Here is a 20,269-nt window from a genome sequence, read left to right on the forward strand (position 1 = left end):
TTCAATGGAAGCCTCGGAGTGTTCCACAGTGACTGCTGACGTGACGTGGTATGCCAGGAGTGGACATTTGATGAATCGGTCACACCGTGGCCAGTTTTGCGTAAATGGATCGCAGGTGGTGAAGAGACGATTATTTTGCAAAGATTTCATTATTTTTTTCTATATTTTCGGTGACAAGAGTAATTGATTTTTATCAAAATGGTGTTATTAACAATGATTGCGAGGATAGCAGATGGTTTGCCACTGGCAGCCACGATGCAAGAAGATGAACAGGTTAGAAAGCTGTTACGATGAAACGTCAATTTATGATTGAATTTTGAAAATTATTATTATATGAATTCTATCTTTTTACATGACTTTTTTCTATATAACTATATGACTTTTAATTAATTCATACATAATTATTTACAATAATATGTAAAAATATATTAATTTTACTTATTAAAATGTAAGATTTTTGTTTATTGATTAAAATAATTAATAATTAATTAATGGTTTGTAGAGCGAGAGAAGAATTTTAGAATATCAGAACCAGGCAAAAATGTTATTTAGAAGATTAGAACCACAGTCTCCAGCTAGATGTACCATAGAAACAGGTCCATATTTATTCCAGTAAGTTTTTTCATGTTGTAATTGATAAATTATGTAATGATAAATTATCAGTTATTTCCATTTGCAGTTATTTAATTGAAAATGAAGTATGTTATTTGGTATTGTGTGAAAAAAACTACAGTAAACGGGCCGTATATAATTATCTTGAAGATATAGCGCAAGAATTTCATTCATCATATGGTAAACATGTCAATACAGTTACTAGGCCCTACAGTTTTATTGAATTCAGTATGTATTTTTCTTTTTCTTTTCTTTTACGTAATCTAATTTGTGTAGTACTTTCATACAATGTTTGTTTTCAATACAATGTTTAATTTCTTAGATACATACATCCAAAAAGCAAAGAAAGTTTTTTTGGATGGTAGATCAAGAAGAAATATGAATGCACTCAATAGCCAACTACAGGATGTGCAAAGAATCATGGTTCAAAATATAGATGATGTCTTGCAAAGGGGTACAGTTCTTTCAGGTAACAGTATAATAATAAATATTTAAACAAAATTTCTTATTTGAATACTTTTTACTCAATTATCATTTATCTTGCAGAGTTAGACACTAAAACACAAAATTTGACTATGTTGTCACAAAAATATAAAAAGGATGCAACTCATTTAAATAGCAAGTCCATGTATGTGAAAGCTGTGGCTGGACTTGTTGCGTTTTTGGTCTTCCTGCTATACTTTTTTATTCTTTAGTTTCTCAATCTATTTGAAAAGTTGGTTACAATTATGTAAAGACAATTAATGTTTCTCATCATGTTGCTTTTCCAAAATTAGCAAGTATTTTTTTTTTTGTGAACTTACTTTTTCACATAATGTATCTAAATTTTAAATTCATCTGAAATTGGAAACAATGTACATATGTTGTATTCAGGCAAAAGCTAGTCGCACGGAATATAATGATACCCATACCATTCAAGACATTGTTCCATATATTGTCAGACAGTAAATATAATGATTTTCTACATAATTAAGACAATGTATGACCATCTTTACTTCGGCTTAGTAAAAGATATCCTCTAACAAGTAAGACAATATGTATAGTCATGATTATTGTTATATTAAAAATTATTTTATTCTTATTACTTTATTTATAAGGCAAGGAAATTAATATTACATTCATATTTAAAGCTGTATTTTATTATTTAGACATATTATTTTACATAATTTACAGTAAAAACAAATTAGTTTTATTTATTCTTGTGATTGTATTATTCTCTGGAACATAAATGTTTATGTATTTACTTCTCTGGACGGGGAATCAATGAAGGTGTAACAATAGAATTTTTAACTTTCATTAATATTGTTCTATTTATATGTGATTCAGTTGAATCAGTCTATTGAAATATCGTACTTACAATAAAAGAAATTGAATTTGTACATCCACCTAAATTCACGCGAGGAAAATCACCGTAACTTACTTGAAAAATTTTTTACATGTACAAAATACCTTGTGTTCTATTACTGTTACATTCTAATTAATTCATCATAATCGGGTATATTGGAATTTGATAAACACTTGCTTCCTCGATCATCATTTGATCTTTCTTCATCAGATCCTAAGAATTCAGAATTAAAAAAATAATTTACAGTCGAATTTGTTTTTTCCTTCATATTTGTCTGATTGTATGCTCTTTTCCTCTTCCTTAATGCATTGTGATTATTAGCTTTGTATTTTGAAGCATTTGCATCTTCGTCATCTGAAATATTATTTAATATATCCTGAAATTGATTGTAAGCTTAAAAACAATAAGAATTATGCATAAAATACATACCAGTATCTATAATTTCATACATATGTGAATGATCATTTAGAATTATATATATTGTTGGAAATTCAATTATGGTTTTATTTTCTAAATTTTCCTTTAAAGAAAGCCTAACATCCAATTCATAAAACCTAGATATTTTGTAGTAATAAAACACAATTTAGTTACTTACATTTTACTTGAATTTCAGGATACAGAATTAAGTGTACTTACTTTAAGTCTGATTTCACAACTTTTTCTGCCTTTAAAAGAACTTTTATTCCAGATAAACCTGCAGCCTGATAAAATTGTAGTCTCTCATTTAAACGTATTCTTAAATTTAATTCCTCTATATCATTTTTATTTTTTACAGATTTAGTGGGATCTAAGATCTCTTCTATAAGCAGTGATAATCTTGTGGATTCTAGAGCCCTATAATTATTACGATGCTATTATTATCAGTGAAATTAACTATAATATACATATTGTATCAATGTAAAAAGAGGAATTCTACCTTTCTGTGACCCATTTTGTGCACTCTGCTTGAGGAAAAATCCATTCTATTCTCCAATATAATTCACTAGTTTTCCAATTTAAATATGTCGTATTATTTTTGTGTCTACTAAAATGTTGTGGCATGAATTGCAAATTAACATTCCTCTTAAATGTAGCTGTTTTTAGTTTATTCAGATGCTATAAAGATAATAGTTATAATATAAGCATCGTATGTCATGTCGTGGAAGAAATAAGATAAATAATTTAACAAACCATTGGTAAATTAAGTTGTCGTGTACATTTTTTTAATGGATCTCTTTTCAATTGTTCAACTGTTCTACCAACTTCTTCGAGAAGCCTATAATCTGTAAAATAATTATTTTCAAAGAACTACGATGAATATGCGATTCGCAGAGCTTACCACTTAAAACATCCAAATCTGTGAATGATCTTAACGGTATAAATTTTGTTTTGTCTCGAATACCGTCACATTCCAGTTCTTTTTTATGAATATTTACACACTGAAGACAACAAGTTCTAACCTCACATTTTGGACACGTGTATTTTGCTTTATTTCCCCCACATACCTCACAATTTTCGAGCCTGTGAATAATATCAATTTTAGTCCATATTTATAAAAACTGAAAATTTTTAATCAACATGAGTATTATTAGAACACGGTAACTATCTTAATAATTAAAAAATGTCGTACTTGTCACTGAATGTGGCCATGTTGGAGTTCCCGCGTCAATAAACAAGGCAATCTATTGACAGACAAGCAAAGTAAAGTACAAACTGTTGTACTAAACTTATATAGAATTAAACTTATATAGAAACTTATATAGAAATTAAATGAATCATATAGCTATTACTACAGAGATATAAAATTAATCGTATACGATAGGCAAAAATTATTAATTAATGTTATATTATAAGGTTTATTTACTTATATTTTTTTTACACATAATAATTAATAGATACAATACATAAGCTAATTTTTTGTAGAAAGTTAAAATTGTAAACGTATGTACATCAAAATATTGATAATTTAGCTCTGTTTTTTCGTTGATCTTGTTCGGCAGCAATACTTTTTTCAGATGCTCTTAAACCAACAAGTTCTTTCTGTTTCTCATTATACTTCATTACAATATTATTATAATGAACACTTCCTTTTGTATGCCTTGACAATGATTCTTTCAATTTTGCCGATTCTCTTTCCAGTCTTAAAATATTTTCTCCAATTTGGAAACTTGCTACGTTTAGCTGTCGATTTGATTCTGTTTTAAGGCTACTTTTACCTTTTGAAATATTTCTTGCGTCCGATTTAGCTGCAAAAAATTATTTAGAGATAACATACACCAAATGATAAATAATAAATGGTAGAGATATTATCTAGTGATAATAAAATTTTCTTAGACGTACGTTTATCGCCCAAGGTTGCATTTATAAAATTAAACACATTGTTTTCTTCTCGTTCTTTTTCCCTCTGATACTGTTTTTGTCTTTGCTGTTCCAACTTCTGTTGTTGCTTTCGCATTCTACGTTCTACGGAGAATAAATTTTCATCCCCTCCGGCATTTTCTCGCAATTCCATACAATGATCTAAAACCACATTTTTTCATATACAAAGCATTTATATATAGAAACAATGATACAAAATATACATACCTAAAGATTTACCAGCTGGTAGTACCGTTGCTTCAACTGGTTCTATTCTGCCATCTGAATACTTTCCAAGACCAGTGCCCACTACATATCCCATTTGAGCCATTAATTTGCTACCTATCCCGCGCGTATGTTTTTCCCAATTTCCTAACGGCGTGTTGCTTTCGACCGTGAGAAGAGATTTATGAACCGTTTCTTCTCTAGGATACTCCGTTGAGTCACTTTCACCGTCGCTGTCTTCAGACGTATCTGACATTTCCAAATCAGCATCGTCTGTAACAATAAAGTGAAATAAATGTGAAAGAATAAAACTCGAATATACAATTACTTTGCAAGATACGTACCAAGCGGTAAAAGATCTTGTAAAAAAACTTCTACGATATTACCGTTTGCTTCAAATTTAATTCTGAAAACATCTCCTTCTTTTTCTGGCATTTTTAATACGACGCACCTGTGCCATAATTGATTCTTTTGCTTTGCCAATACTCTACTACCCATCTTTATACTTTGAAAATCTGGTTCTCTGCAAATAAATATCATGCTGTTGATTTTTGTACGTTGCTATCGAACATCGACAGATTCATTTACCTATATTCTTGTATACTAGATAATGGCACCAATTCTCCATGCGAAAATCTACAATCTTCGTCAGAAAATTTACATTTGCCATCCAAATAATAAGGACACGGAAGCATTTCTTTATGCGTTGGATTTAGAAAAAATACCCTGACCTAGATAATAGCATATACATAAATCCTTAGAATTACATAATATGGATGTGGATAAAGGAAGTTATCTGTTCCCTGCTGACTTTGTTAGAAGGATACATTGGAATTAGCGATTAACTTAGATGTAATTGTAATTTTCGATCTAATTCTTTTCTCACCTTTATATCTTGCATATTTTTTATTTCTGTGCTGTCGTTCTGATAAACAGAACATATCATAGCATTATGATAACCAATGCCACCCCAACTGCTACCATGGGGAGCTCGACATTTCATGCCTTCAAGCTGCCTCAACTCATCCTACAAGATGAACTTCCACCGTATAATTGTGTCATTTCTATGCCATACAGAATACTTGCGTACTGACTTCTATGTTATTTGAAGCTCCGTCATCTTGTTTATCCGGCTCTTTACTCCGAGATTCGTTGGAAGTTTTCTCCAGTTCTGCCTAATGAATTTATATAGAACGAAATATTACTTTGCTGGATCTTTTATGTTTCCATCTTTTTCTTTTCTTTAATAATTTGCTCGTTGAAAGAAAAATCACCTTGAATAAGGCATATTCTTTCTCCATCGGATCGTCCATATCGTCGATATCGTCAATATCGTCATCATCGTCGTCGTCGTCTAAATCTTCGCTAGAGGTTTCAACACCTTGTAGACTTTTTTTTGTTAAAGCAATAAGCTCTTGTATGTCCGATTGTAAACTTAATAAATTCTCCCTATCCGCTTCTTGCGTAGTCACGGACAAAGTCGCTTGAACTTGAGCTAGCTGGTATGGCAAAACGATATTTAGAACAGAAAAATTAAGCGTACTCCATTAATTAAAAAATGAAGTAGGTATACGAGTTATTCGAAAGGTTATACGGTTTCCTTGTACAACGTCGATGAAATAGCAATTCATACCTGTTGTTCGTATTGTGCAATTGCTTCTCGTAAACTTTCAGTATCTGTCATATTACCCTATATTGTCTTACCCCTGCGTTGATTTAGAAGTTCTTGAAAAAGAGATCTCACAAAAACTGTTTTGACAGTTTACATTCAGGATCCTTCCGTACTCTAGAATTTAACGATTGTACCACTACCAATATTAAAAAGCTCTAGTTTAAAGACCCTAAATCCTAATATCCATTATGTGGCGACATCTTGAACAAATTGTCATGAATCGTATTCTGATATTTGAAATACGTACATGTCATATATATTGGAGATTTACATGTATAATTTTACGTTCCTTTTACATATGTAACACCGATGAGTACAAAACGTTAAGAAGATAAATTTATAATATTAGTGTATTTAACATAATTTTAACGCGATTAAAAAGATAACTGAAAAATATTTAAGTAAAACCACCCTTCCGAAGCCTCGGTAGCGCAGTAGGCAGCGCGTAAGTCTCATAATCTTAAGGTCGTGAGTTCGATCCTCACCCGGGGCATTTATTTTTTTGAAATATGAAAGAAAAATGAATGCTATGTTATTTTATATATCGATATAATCGAAATTAACAACGAATAAAAATATACTATTTTCAAATAATGAAGATTAGAATTTTCGTTGCTCTTAGATCGACGGAAACAATTGCTAGAAATATTAAGAGAGTGACACTCTTATAGGTACTAAATTGTCAAAAAGGTGTATAGCAAATATGTATAAGGAGTTGACGAGAGAAATAAGCGTCGTGGAGGGTAAAGGCGCGCGGTTTTACGAACGGGAAACGGAGCAAGAGACAATTATGTAAATGTAACACTTGCCAGAGGGACTTGAGGCTTCTTGGAATTGAAATGCGGTAGTTAAAACGAGTTGTGAATTGTTTGTTGCCCTTTAGCAATACCACAATTTGCAAGCAAACAGCCCATTAAATTGAAGCTGCCATAGCCTCTACCTTTACACGGTGAATAGGTGTTGCGACCCCTCCGCTGGAATAAATCCACCGAAAGCGACGCACGGTTGCATCGTGTTCGACTAGCTTGTTCCTGCCATGCAACGCGAACGAATATCGACGCGTTAAATGACGATAGCGTGTTGCTTTGAAAATCTACTCGAATCTGGAAAAGTTAGATCGATGGCCTCTGCTTAAGAAACGTCTAGTTCTCAGTTTGCAAAATCTTCGAGCCTAGAAGTTTCTCGAGCAACGATATTGGAAAAAGAAGCAATTTTCGACATTGGGGAATGAAAAGCAATTCGGATAGAACGAGTAGACCAGGATGCGATCGTGTCGCGCTTATCGTATTTTCAGGGTGATTATACGTTGGCGGATATCGGCGAGCCGTGGTAAAAAAACAGGAGAAGAGGTGGAGAAGGTTGGTCGGGAGAAGAGAGCCGGATCCGCATTTTCGCGGGTTATTTTATGCGGCTGCTATGCATCCGTTACGTATAAATGCAGAGACGCGGCCCGATTTGCAGGTGCACAGCAGGCTCGTTGCAAGCGCGGTTGATTCCGCGTTGATTCAGGCCGTATTCAGTGCATCGAGTCCCGCGATGAAAAGGCGTTCCGCTTTCTGAATATATTCCAATTAAAAAGTCGGAGCTTCGTTACACTCGGCCCTGCCCGCGTACACTCTGCACCCTGCACCTTGCACCCTCCATCGCTCTCGCCTTTATCTTTCTCGTTTTCTGTCCTCCTCTCTTTTTCCGCTCATCCTTGCTTCTTGCGATTCCATCTTTCCCCCCATTCTCCTCCGCTAGCCTCGTCACAGTCGACTCCTTTTACTTCTGCTTTTTGCCTTCCACCAACGGAGCCACGATCCCTTTTCGCTACTCTCCTCCATTTCCCTCTCTTCCTCGGTTTCTCCAGCAATTACTCCGCCGTTTTTTTTTCCCTCTAAAGAATTTCGCTCCTCCTTTCGGCGTTCGCCTCGCCCCTTTACTCGTCCTTGTTTATTATCGGCATCCGCGCCTACCCTTTGCTTCCATTTTAAACGAGGTTCTGCTTTCTCGACTACGTCTTTTCCCATCTCGCCGATTTTCACAGTCTTGGAAATAACCGTGTATCCTAGAACGATTCGGTCTTCTCTCGTAAGAAAGGAATGTGCTTTTCTGCTCGTCGTCGGTAGAACGATATCGGAGATACCGTTAATCACCGATCGGAAGAATCGCGTTAAAAGGCACGTGGTTATAGGCGAGAGGGTGCGGGTTTCAAAGGTGTATGTAAGAGCAGGAACGATTTCGAAGACACGCAGGGAGGCCTCCCGTTGAAGTATTTAACGACGCCGTTCTCGGTCGGGCAGGAGGGAGACGCGCATCGTAAACCGAAGAGGGATAAGAAGCGCGTGTCCAAGTGCCAACACGACTTACGCACGTATGCACGCGCGTCCACGATTCGCTCAACGACAATACGCACGTGGCCGAGTGCACGCGACGCCACTTCTCTCTTATCCCAGGATATCTCGTTCGAGTCCCTGCGTACGCGACTCCTTTGCACTGGATTCACCGAGGATCCTCTATCGCGGCCGTTTCAATAGAGAATAGACGATTCGAATCGAGCCAGTGATCCACGAGTAAATTACGGCCGTTTACACGATTCAAACGCACTCGAACGTACTCGAATCTTCGTCTATATGTGTATAACGCGATAATTCTATGTTCGTTTGTCGAACCAATTATTTCATAATTTTTCCGATCGTCCAATTATCTGAGAAATCTCATTAGACTCGTTTCAGAAATCTGTTCGTAGGCGAAAGTGCTTTCGAAGAAGCAGGTATTTCTCTTGAAAGAGATGTATCGCGGTGATGGCGACACGCGGGTCCACTTAAGAACGCGTTAAGAGACGAAATTAGAAGCGTTCGTGGGACGTCGTCGGGGACAATACGCGTGGCAGGAAATTATTACGAATAATATCCGATTCATTATAGCGAAGTAATTACGCGTGAGAGATTCCCGGCTTCATCCGCGGCACGGCAAGCTCGCGGCGAACGGAGAGAAGCAGAAAGAGGTAAAAAAAGGGGGACGAACGTGGCAAGAATTCTTCCTTCACTCGCGTGATTTCACGCTCGGCTAGATGTGTCTCTGTTTTTTCTTTTTTATTATTCGACGTCCAGACGCGGAAGGTCTGCTGGTTTATTTCGTTCTGAATGAACCCGAAAGAAGCGTGTCTCCCATTCCGGCTTCCCTCTTCCCTTTTTCTTCGTCGTTTTCGCCGCGTAACTCGACGAGAGAAAGTTGACGATTCGCGGTTGCACGACTCGTCGTCGTCGTCGTCGTCGCGCAACAATTTCTTCTTATCAAACGAAACGTCCTTGCGCGCTTCACGAGTCCTTTGAACTTTCCACGCGCCTTTTCCCCCAATTATGCTTCCATTCATCTCGTCGCGATACACCGCGACTTCTTAGGATTTCGCCGTTCGATTTCGAAGAAAATCAAAGAGAATCGTTTCAGAGAAATTCGATCTCCCGTGGAGTGTCTTTCGATAACGTTCGCCAACGCTACCAAAGGAGAGTGATTAACGACGTCGTTGCGCGAGATCGTTCGAAATTCGCTTAATGCAGTCTAATCATCCGTGTAAAGAGATCGTGCACTTTTCGTTCTCCTCTTCTCGATTCCTCCCTCTCTCGTTCTTCTCACTTTTTCTCCAATTAACGATAGAGTCCGCGATCGGCTGGCGAAAAAATCATCCTGACGATCGCGACCGTTCTCTCCGCGATCTTTCTCTTTTCCTTCGTCCTTCTCCTTCTTTCGCACGCTTTCTCGCACAGGTATATACTCGTTCTCGCTCTTTCTCGTCGATTCCGTTCAATTAAATCCGCCAGCCAATTCCAGCCACGAGTGCCAGCACCACTCGACTTGTATCGGTTTCAGCCAATTACTTTCTGCCGGGGTTTGCGAATCACTGTTTCTGGCCACGTGCCCATTGTCACGCGCGAATTGGTCTTCCCGATACGGGGCTCGTTACTGTTGCCGTTTGTCCAAATAAAAAAGCCCGATTTTCGTTTCCGCGTGTGCGCACGTTCTTTCGCGATATCGTCTGTGACGGACGGGAAAACAACCGTCGTTCCCCGTTGATCTACTCTCGATTCGTCGTGGTAAACTCGATGTTTACCACAGCGTGAAAAGAACAAATAAAACGAACGAGAATAGAGAAAATCTTGTTCGATATCGTTGAAAACGAAAGCAACTGCGTGGCGCGTGAAAGGAACAATTACAAGACGGTGTTTTTGTTCGATAATAATTTATTTATCTACAAGAATTCATCGGTTGACGAAAAATCGTCGACTAACTGGAGAAAGTGATGGATTATCAGCGGTGAACGTTAGCGAACTAGATCTCTAAGTGAAAATTGGCCAGTGATTGCGGGAAACAGGGGAAAACGGTTGTACCGTGGAGCATCGCACGCGTCCTAGTAAACGTCGTTTTCGCCCGTTTCCCGATTACAGTTACCTAAGATCCTATGACACATCTACGGAATTCGACTCGCTATCGACTCAACTAGATTTCTTCGTTCGTTCCGAGTAAAAGGAACATGTTTCCGAATCTGGATATTACGGGTTTGTTCTTGTTTAAACTGGAACAGGCGAAAGTTCGTGGAACGATGGAAACAGATCCTCGAAACACCTGGATTTCCGATATCGTTTCGTTCATCCCTTCCCCTTTCGTCGTCGCGAACGAAAACAAAGCGACTACGACTACCGACCAACTTCGTAATTACATATGTACACTGTTTCGCATGCAGGAATTAGCTCTCGGAAACAACTCCAAAGCGGAGCACGGAATCTTCGAAGAGTTCCATCCCAGGAAGGGAGTCGCGAAGAACTCCTGAAACCGCGTTTACATCCGCGTTTCGTGGTTCACGCGCACTTCACTGTATCGGAGGTAGCAGCGCGCGATGTTTTGTACCAGGATACGATCGAACTAGCGGTCGCGAGACTTTTTTCGCGTACACGTCCGATGTAGCGAAACGCAGGCCGAAGAATTCGACGGAAAAGAACAGCGACTGCCGCGAACCATTGCGATTCACGATCGGGAGTTCGGGCACATCGAGGTCCGATCGGATCCATCGGCGATGGTGGTTCCACCGGTGGTTCGGAATCGTCCGAAGCGGACGTTTCGAAGAGAGAAGGGCTGCCGACGCCGGCGGCCAGAAGGCAGAAACGATCCTGAAACCGCGGCGTTCGGCCGGGTTAAAGGGGACATCCGTGAACGTAAGTGACGTTTCGGAAGAGGGCTGCGGCCGTGGAGAGAAACGCGGCCGTGGAAGCGGTGGACGGCGCCGGCGGCGGTGGCGGTGGAGGCGGATGACTCTGCGTTTGGGTCTGAGCGTTGTAAGGCGGACAATAAGCGTCTATGCTGCCATGATGGAGTCCTACTCCTCGCACGAGCAGCTCCTTTTCCACCGTAGCTTGATGTCGAAGTTGTTCCAGTCGCAGTTGGTTCTGTCGCTTCCATTTCGTTCTGTGGCAAAAAGTTGCGTTTCAACGAATTGTCGAACGAGATAGCCGTAAAAGTAAAAGTAAAACGACCTTCTGTTCTGGTACCAGGTTTTCACTTGCGTCTCGGACAGCGACAACGCGTCGGCGACGTCGCTGCGATCCGCCACGCTCAGATACTTTTGACAGCGAAACTTTCGTTCCAGATAAGCGAGTTGAGCGTGGGTGAATGCCGTTCGCCTTCTTCTGGGCTTTCTGCCGCTTGGAGGACCGCTCGTCGTGCCGCAAGACTTGCCGGAAGTCGCTGGTGCCGGCGATGGCGACAGAGCCGGCGGAGGACTCTCCAGTCGGGTGCAAGGGCTACTTCCTGGGTCGATCGTGTCCTCGGAATCGGAATGTACGGCAGAATCGTCCTCCGAATCTTCTGAAACAACGTAACGTTTAGTTGTACGCGCGTGCACGAGTCAAATCACACGCGCCAGTTGTTACGCGAACTAAATTCCACGAAATCCGATCCAATCTGCGTTCCAATCGATCTGCGTTCTGCTGCGTTCCCATTAGCCGAGAAATAGATTCAAAGCCTATTACGCGAACAATGCCGACAAATCCTCGGCTGATCGGACGATCGCGATTGCTTTTGGTTAACGGTAAACGATCTCAATTACAAGAACGGTCGGTGTCCGATCGTGATTGGCCAATAAAGGCGTCGAGACGCAGCAGGACGCGATAATCGTCGACGACGAACGACGAAAATTCGCACTAACGAGAACTAACGAATCCTTCCGCAGCTCGGACCATCTGTAGGATCGTGGATAATGGGGCGCTACCCTGTCGGGGCGCTTGGCTAAAATTAATAGGGCCGCTCTGCGGGATACCGTGTAACGAGAATCCTGGTGACAAGCCACGCGACCGCTATCGCGTACAATAAAAATCTTGACTTTTTAATTACTCAGCTTCGAACCGAGTCAGGGATTCGTTAGCGCGCTGCAAACTTTTTTGCTTAATTTTTTTCTTCGAGAAATCTCGATTTTCTGAAAGCAAGAAAGCTTTTCTCGCGCAAGAAAAAAGACGATAAGATTACTTATACGTGGCGCAAAGATTCCGCGTACACAGATGATATTTAAAGAACGACACTATAGACCGAAGAAGGGGCGATTTGTACGATTAAACTCACCGTGCACCCGCTCGGACAGAACATCTCCCAGAAGATCCCTTATAAGAAACGACTTGTGCTCCTGCATCGTTACACCTTGACGAGAAAAACGAACGAAACGACCGTGGGAAACGACGATTCCGCTTAGAGGACGAGGATCGCGCGAACCAGCTGAGCCGGAAACGTTTGTCGGCGCGAGAACACCTCAGTTACGGACGAGTCGAGTTTCATGCTAACGTGTGGACGCTCGGCGTCGTTCTGCGTCGTCGAGGATCACGGGGGATGACCGGATGTGCCTGTCCGAGCCTGGTATCGTCGTCATACTCCTTGACAGGCGCACGTTGCTGCATATCAAGGTGGGGGTGGAGGAAGAGTTACCACGCGGGTTAGGCCTGGGGTTGCGTCGAACGAGCCCCGCGCCACCCCGCTCCAATTAATCCGCCCGTTTATTTTGAACGGACTGTCTAATGCTCGCGCGATTTCGCAGCCATTTTGGAGGTGGTAGCACCACGCCACCCCCGTACCGTGTCCGCGGCGACTAGCCGATTGGTCGAGCTAACTCGACGTCGAGGGGTGGAAGTCGCGACGGCTCGACGTCGATTGGTCGATGAAAAGCGGCTTGCGCAAAGGGGGTTGGCTCCAGCGACAACCCTTACGAAACACACGGACGAGGTGCAACGAGAACCGAACGGCTTCGTGGGTGGCAGGATCTCGGTGCACGCTTCGTGAAAAGCGTACGGCCTGACGAGCATCGAACTCCGAAAAGGAGGGAACGAGGGGCAGAAAGTCATTGGCGAGCGATTACCGCGAAACGAGAGGAACAAATTGGATGTGAAACGTTTCTCCTGGTATAGAGAACGCGTCGCTCGCCGCGATATCGTGATTGTTCTCCCCGGGGGCGGCTTAACGGTCGCGTTTTCTCGCCTTCTCTCTGCGCTCCCTTTTCCCTTTTCCGGCTCTGGCTTTTCCGCGCCGCGAGTCAACACCGCCCGCAAAAAACCAAAATCCCAAACAAATCTGGCAACTCGATTTTCCATTTTTCTACGCGATATTTCTATCTATCCGAGTTTTGTGGTTTCTCCGTTTCTTCGTTGACTTTATCCTTCCCTCTTCCTTCTCCCTTTGTGGCTCCTTTTTTTTCCCTCCGATAACGTATAGAATTCGAGCAAGATTCGGTGCAGATTCTAACGAAGTCAATTTGCTGGGCGAAAGATCGGTAAAGAAGGTGGCGCAAGGTGCAACGCGAATGCGCAGGCATTTGCATAAATACGGTGCTCGCAATTTGCCGAACCCTCGCCGGTCCGCTTCGTCATCTTCTACAGCTAGTATGTGAGCGTAAATATGCATGATGCATAAAACCACCAATCCTCGACACCGCCTATCCCCTTTCACTCCCTTTTCTTCGTTCTCGGCTTTTGCAGCGCCCCGTTAGTCTATTCACCGCGTCGCTACTTATCTTCCTGTGGTATTCCTGCGACTCTATGGTCCCGCATCTACTGCTTTCTATACCTAAATATTTCGCGTCCTGCAAAATCATCCACGCTGAATTCTCGTCGATCTAGAATAAAAACACGCGGTGCGCCGCACCTATGTACACGGCCAGCCCTTTTACATCCGCAAATAGCACGCCAACCTTCTATTCCTTTCGCATTGCTTAATTAACGAATTCCCCGAATCTCTCCTCCATCGTCTCTCCTCGATCTCTCTTTTCCTATGCACTTTCGCGTCTTTGTAATTCCGTTAAAAATAAATTTTAATAAGTCACAGTGCTTTTCAATCGCAACAACTATCGCGATATCTTGTTTAAAGTCATCTTTCTTTCGAATATCGTCCGAAAGGGTCTCGTTATAACGAGTATATAAATAAATATTTAGTCTATCGACCGGTGACGAAACGTAAGAAGAACGGGGGGGAGGCGGTCGTGCAATTTTCGGCAACGCGACGTCGCGTGGCGTCGCATAAATGCGACGTGCAGAAAGAAGGAGAGTCGGCGTGTATACAGGCTGGTATTTTAATGGCTCGCCTCGTGGCCTCGAGTTTGCGTGCTGGCACCTGTAAGCGGAACCCTCGCCGATGTGCCCCTAGAGTCGGACACGATGGGGCGCGTTTGTGAATTCATTAAGATTAACGTATGCAGGGAATTAATTCAAGGGGCAGCAAAGCGGCTGGCCGTCTTCTTCGTGCTGCTCGCTGAAAAAGGACCTCGGAATCGCGGAAACGCCGGAATAAATGCATGAAGGCGGGATAAATCGAGTGGCGTTGAGCTGCGAAAACAAAGATGCTCGTGATAATTTTGGTGACTAGCGGCTCTTCGCCGGACGATTTTTAACGCGACACCGAGCTTCCTCCGATCGAATTGGAATAACAATCGTCCCTGTTTCCTCCGATATCTCGCTTCGGAGGTGTTAATTATCGAATCTGAAACTGTGTCGTCGATTATATGTACGCGTGTGTTCGTGTGTGTGTGATTAACGAGGGCACTGTATAAATTTTAACCGAGTAATTTCTTGCGCCAAGAGAGTAGCACGGTTGATCGCATCTGTCGCGATTTAGACAACGGAAATAAATCAATGGAAATTAGAGCGGAGGGTTTGATTCGAATTACCTCGAAATCACCGCCCCTTGTCGGCTGATTGTTATCGGTAATTTGCAATATTTGTTCCCCTTTGGGACGCGAAATTTCATCTGGATGCAGCCACCTCTGGCCGCGTTGGACAAATAGGATTCGATTCGGGGTGAATTTGTCTTTCCGATCTTGTGGGGGAACGCTCACAGATCAGAGATAGAAACGCGTTCAATTACACTTCCCGCTGCGTATCGAGATTACCTAATGAACGACGTACGTAATAGCTATGCAAATAATACGCTTTGATTCGTTTAATCTCGTAATACGTACCGTAATGTGTATACAGCGGTATAAAAAATATACAGATTTATTGGTAAAAAGTGTATCATCGCCTATTTGTATAAAAGTTAGAAATTGTTAGATAGAAATTGTAAAAGATTTTGCGCGTTATCATCGATCCTCCCGATCGAATGTACCGTCGCATATACCGTGCCAATTTTAATACACGTACCGAATCGTTCTAATTGCGGTATATCTTCTTCTTTCGAAAACGAACGTTTATCCTGTCAAGAAAAAAAAGACATAATGCTATTTGCAAGGAGTTACAATAAAAATAACGAACAAAAGTTAACAAACAAAAACCTTGTACGCTAGACAAAATGCTCCAGCACTGAAGTACTGTATTGTGCGATACAGCACGGGAATTACATAGTTAGTCTTCGGTATGGTACGAGTTAGAAAAAGGAAAAGTCCTACGTTATTATTGCTACGATGTTGAATCAAATACTTGTGGCGATCTATGTGTGATTTAAGACTAAATATAACCTAGCGTGTATGGCGACTTACGTGTATCTTGGTATTAAAGTGTAAATCCGACGAGCGTACGATAATAATCGTTAATATCGTGTGGGTTTGATACACGTATTTGAACTCGTGATATGTACATTAGCAGCGGTGGCTCGCGAGGATTTGTACTGTGACAATAAAAGCAAAAAAGATAGAGATGGATTGAAAAAATTAGATCATTAATGAGACTAAAGGTACTTGTTACATAAAATACCATCGAGCGGTATTGTATTACAAACAGGAAAATAACAGTTTTTAGATAAATGTATATGTACGTATGCATCCATATGCAATACAGAAATTTAATAGCGACGATAATAAAAGAGCAACTTATACCAGACTGGCACTGCTGTGCTACGACTTTTATGAACGAGCCGTCATATACGGTAACTACGAGTAAATAACGGAACGCAGAATGTGAGAAAATATGCGAGGGATCTAAATGCAAGAAAGAAGTAAAATTATGAATTAAGAAGATTTCTTAAATATTCCATTCTCCTCGACGGAAGGAAATTACATTACGTTTTACTTATTTTACTCGCATTTATCTGCACATTGACGAGTATACCTTTACGATGTATACCTTTTTTTTAATCAATTATTGAATTGTATTTAATTATCTTTGTTTGTTCTCTTAACGAATTCGTACATAATATCGAAGCCAATGAAACGACTACTTACGAGAAACATTTATTGGGACTCAAGGGTCCGCGTTACCTAGTGGCGCACTTACGATTCGATAATTTTTGATACCAACGTGTTGCTTCGATCATGTTTCCGCGATATCAGAATCTATCGTAGGAATAAAGTTTTACCGTTACAATACGATAATATGTAATTTCTTTCATCTTTTTTTATTTCCCGATAGTATTTAATAAAAAGTTTCTTGTATCTTCCTACGAGAGCCTACTTATCTACTAAAATTCGCGCGTCGATTACTTTTCACACAATATCGGATGCGCCGGGCAGAACAAAGCGTCGTAATTATTCGAGAAAAGGTTTCGTTGCCGTGGAAGGTGCGCGAGTGTGAATCAAGTTGGCGCGAGCGAGACGAAGCGAAGTTTTATCCGGCGAAAGTTACCGAGTCCGAATGATTATCAATAATAGATAGTCGCGATCGAGTCGAGACGAATTGGTAAATACGGATAAAAAAAACAGTGAAGGGGATCACGGTGAAGCGATTTAGAACAGTGAGAGCCGAAGAGCGAGTCGCGAGTCCAGGATGGGAGGGGTAGAAGGGGTTGGCGGATCAAAACCACGATGCCGCGAGGGCTTCGAAATCGTTAACAATCGCGGGAAAAGCAAAATCCATTGAGGTGCGACCACGCGTGTGAATATAACTGTCGATCTGAATATTCTGCGCGCGGAGCAGCATCGTCCAGTGCCGTATTCGCGAAAAACGAGAGGGAAGCCAGCTCGTTTTCCATTCAGAAAGAAAAGGGTGTGATCGAAACGAACGACTCTGTTTATAGCGACTAACAATTCTACTCGATGCTTCGATGTTTCGATGTTTCGATGTTTCGATGTTTCGATGCTTCGATGCTTCGATGTTTCCACGTATCGGATCTGCCTTGCTTCCGGCGTGTTTTACCGTCTATATCTTTCTTTTTTCCTGCTCGAGCATCTTTTTTAAATCGCAAGAACGGTCGATTCTTAAGCTGCTCGACCAATGGTATAAAGACTGATTCTCGTGGTGTTTTCCTCTCGAGAAAAAATGTACGCGAATAAAAGGGAAGATGAAAGACGGTAGGGTGTATTTGCTTGGTCCATTTCTACGAGACCATGGATTAAAGACGGTAAAAGGGCTCGGTGTATACGTTCTCGTTTCTCCTCGAATGTATCAGCATTTATTTGTACCCTCCTTTTCAGCCGCTTCTCATCGTTTCTATACGTCTTTCACTAACAACGCTCCGCAACGTTTCCAAGACACCGAGGCGCGTTATTTCAGAGACAAAAAGAAGAATCAGAAGCTCGGCGATTTACCCGCCTTTCTGTTACATTAAACGCGAACGCGAACACAATATACCACATATTTTCTCAGCAAGGTATAATCGTTGCTTCAAACGAGTACTCCTACATATTGTAGTTTGTTTAATTAGTCTCGTCGAATTTGTATCCTTTGTGAAGTAGTTTGGAGGTCGGTAATTTGAGAAGTTGACGAAGAAACGTCGTATGTCGATTCGCTAAGTAGAAACAATTGGAAAGTTTGTCGAAGTATACGGGGGAAAATTCGGCAGAATTCCGTAGCTGGGTATACAGCCTATTGTGTTTCTTCTTTCGCGCAGAGCAGGAGACACTCTCGAAGAATGATGGTTATGGGAAAAAGAGTGCTTGAACACGGACGTTGGTCAGGCTCCCGCGGTTCCAATTACGATTGAAAGGCGGCCCTGTTTGTTCGCCTCCTATAACTGCGGACTCTTCAGTGCCTCGTACAAGGCACTCTTACCCCATGGCCACTTTCGAGTTTCGACGCGTGTGTTTCCATGGCGAACGCCGCGATTCCACCGAGCACAAAAATCCTCTTTTTTTTTCCAGCCTACGGCAACGATTATTATTTCAGCGAGAACTTTTTCCTAACGCTCGCTGTTCCTTCGCGTTTGCATAGATTCAAGGACGTGTAAAGAATAAGACGAGTTAACCTTCGTAACGCTTTTTAACGAGCTTACTTCGTTTCTAGTTGCCAAGTTAAGCTCGTGCACGAGTTATTTCAAGGATAGTTGCTTTTACGCGATTTATCCAAAGCCCCTGCTATTTTGTCAAAGACGAAAATGATCGTCCGATAGAATCGCGACCCTGTTTTCGAGCTAAGTGCCGTGTAATCAAAGGATGATTGCCGGCACAAAGACAGCTGATTGGCTCGTTTACGTTACGGTAATGCTCGGGACTCGGCGAGACGACGCAGAACGTCCCTCGTTGCCGGCAGAACATCCCCCGTTTCTCTCGTTGTAACGAGATTCCAGCGAAACCGTCCGCGTTCTCGTTAAGGAATTAAACGAGAATGCTCTCGCGAGACCGGCAACGAATACGAATAATTCGTCGTCACGACGTATTAAACGAAGAAAATTCTTCTCTTTAAATTAATAATCCGTGAATTTTCGTGCGGGTCCTCGAATCGTTCGTTAATTTCGCGTATCAAAAGATAGGGAAATAGCTGGAATCGTTCGATAATCGTAGCTTCCTTCGTGCTCGGATCGCATTCAAACGTATCAGGGAGAACGCTCTTCTCCGATAATTCCCATCGTTCGTTCGATTCATAGCACCTAGTTTCGGCGGCGATCTCGAAACGAGTGAAATCGAAAAGGAGAAAAGAACGGCAGGAGAGGACTACCATAGCGGCTAGGCGACTCTCCTAGGTCGAATCTCGGATCTTTAGGAAACGGTCTCAAAGGAGAAACGGCGCTAGGCAATGGGCACTAAAGTCGCGTCGGGAGTGCGTCGGGAGGGCGTCGCGAAGATACCACGAAGACGGTGTAGATTCGCGCGGCAAGCATCGATGCCGTGAGAGGGTTGCTTGTTTACAAACGACAGTTGATTTGACAAAGCCGCGGGTCCATTTATACGAGCGAATATTACAGGGCAAAGTCGAGGGGTGGCTTGTTATCCGCTCATTGAAGTTAACCACGGGGCTAAGTGCGCCGGGGAGTGCCGGTCGGTAGGAGCAAGGAGAACCAGTGACTAAAGGTTAGGTATGTACCAACGGAGGGGGTGGCTTTGCAGTTTGCGGAGAGAGTCAGCGAAACGCCGTGAGAAGCCGAGAGAGGAAGCTCCAACGGAGACGAATGGATGCTAACACGGTGAACAGAGACGAAGCGCCCAGGCAGCAGAAGATAGGTAAAATACCAGATGCTGAAAAGAGATAGGCGAAGCAAGTTGAAGCGAAATAGATGAAGGGAGAAAGGGATAGCGATGGATGCGACATTCTCGCGAGTAACATGGACTTTGCGAATAGTATTTGCACGTTGGTGGTGTTTGCAGTACCTTGGCGTAGAATCGCGTTCGATTTCGGAGAAATTTAAAGCGTTTGCGATTTCCTCGACGATCGTATTTCCTGGAGATTCAGACGATCCAGGTGGTATATTTTTATAACGTGAGAGCA

General features: G+C 41.8%; 4 protein-coding genes and 1 non-coding gene across 6 annotated transcripts; 2 read left to right on the top strand and 3 right to left on the bottom strand.

Annotated features, from left to right (window-relative positions):
- Positions 1-124: 124 nt before the first annotated feature.
- LOC126865181 (vesicle-trafficking protein SEC22b-B) lies at positions 125-1,908 on the top strand. The gene is made up of 5 exons (XM_050617388.1): positions 125-273; positions 503-612; positions 680-840; positions 935-1,081; positions 1,159-1,908. The coding sequence occupies exons 1-5, from the start codon at positions 199-201 to the stop codon at positions 1,305-1,307; spliced, it is 642 nt and encodes a 213-aa protein (XP_050473345.1). The 5' UTR covers positions 125-198; the 3' UTR covers positions 1,308-1,908.
- LOC126865179 (box C/D snoRNA protein 1) lies at positions 1,730-3,725 on the bottom strand. The gene is made up of 7 exons (XM_050617385.1): positions 3,567-3,725; positions 3,276-3,457; positions 3,128-3,219; positions 2,874-3,052; positions 2,594-2,791; positions 2,387-2,511; positions 1,730-2,311 (listed from the first exon to the last, which is right to left on the bottom strand). Exons 1-7 carry the CDS (start codon positions 3,584-3,586, stop codon positions 2,079-2,081), a joined length of 1,029 nt encoding a protein of 342 aa, XP_050473342.1. The 5' UTR covers positions 3,587-3,725; the 3' UTR covers positions 1,730-2,078.
- A 53-nt stretch (positions 3,726-3,778) lies between these two features.
- LOC126865178 (zinc finger CCCH-type with G patch domain-containing protein) lies at positions 3,779-6,328 on the bottom strand. The gene is made up of 9 exons (XM_050617384.1): positions 6,153-6,328; positions 5,794-6,018; positions 5,614-5,694; positions 5,406-5,546; positions 5,108-5,250; positions 4,864-5,042; positions 4,523-4,792; positions 4,277-4,456; positions 3,779-4,182 (listed from the first exon to the last, which is right to left on the bottom strand). Exons 1-9 carry the CDS (start codon positions 6,201-6,203, stop codon positions 3,887-3,889), a joined length of 1,566 nt encoding a protein of 521 aa, XP_050473341.1. The 5' UTR covers positions 6,204-6,328; the 3' UTR covers positions 3,779-3,886.
- Positions 6,329-6,611: 283 nt separating this feature from the next.
- On the top strand, positions 6,612-6,684 carry Trnam-cau (transfer RNA methionine (anticodon CAU)). The gene has a single exon. It is a non-coding gene; the product is annotated as a tRNA-Met (tRNA).
- A 3,695-nt stretch (positions 6,685-10,379) lies between these two features.
- On the bottom strand, positions 10,380-13,278 carry LOC126865355 (homeobox protein MSX-2). 2 transcript variants are annotated; one of them, XM_050617794.1, is made up of 3 exons: positions 12,783-13,278; positions 11,702-12,029; positions 10,380-11,633 (listed from the first exon to the last, which is right to left on the bottom strand). In XM_050617794.1, the coding sequence occupies exons 1-3, from the start codon at positions 12,847-12,849 to the stop codon at positions 11,363-11,365; spliced, it is 666 nt and encodes a 221-aa protein (XP_050473751.1). In that variant the 5' UTR covers positions 12,850-13,278; the 3' UTR covers positions 10,380-11,362. The 2 variants fall into 2 exon arrangements, with proteins under 2 accessions (XP_050473751.1, XP_050473750.1); XM_050617793.1 differs by having other exon boundaries at positions 10,381-11,633; positions 11,702-12,032; positions 12,783-13,261.
- Between the last annotated feature and the right edge of the window lie 6,991 nt (positions 13,279-20,269).

The sequence above is a fragment of the Bombus huntii genome, chromosome 4, assembly GCF_024542735.1.
Source record: "Bombus huntii isolate Logan2020A chromosome 4, iyBomHunt1.1, whole genome shotgun sequence".
Lineage (NCBI taxonomy): Eukaryota > Metazoa > Arthropoda > Insecta > Hymenoptera > Apidae > Bombus > Bombus huntii.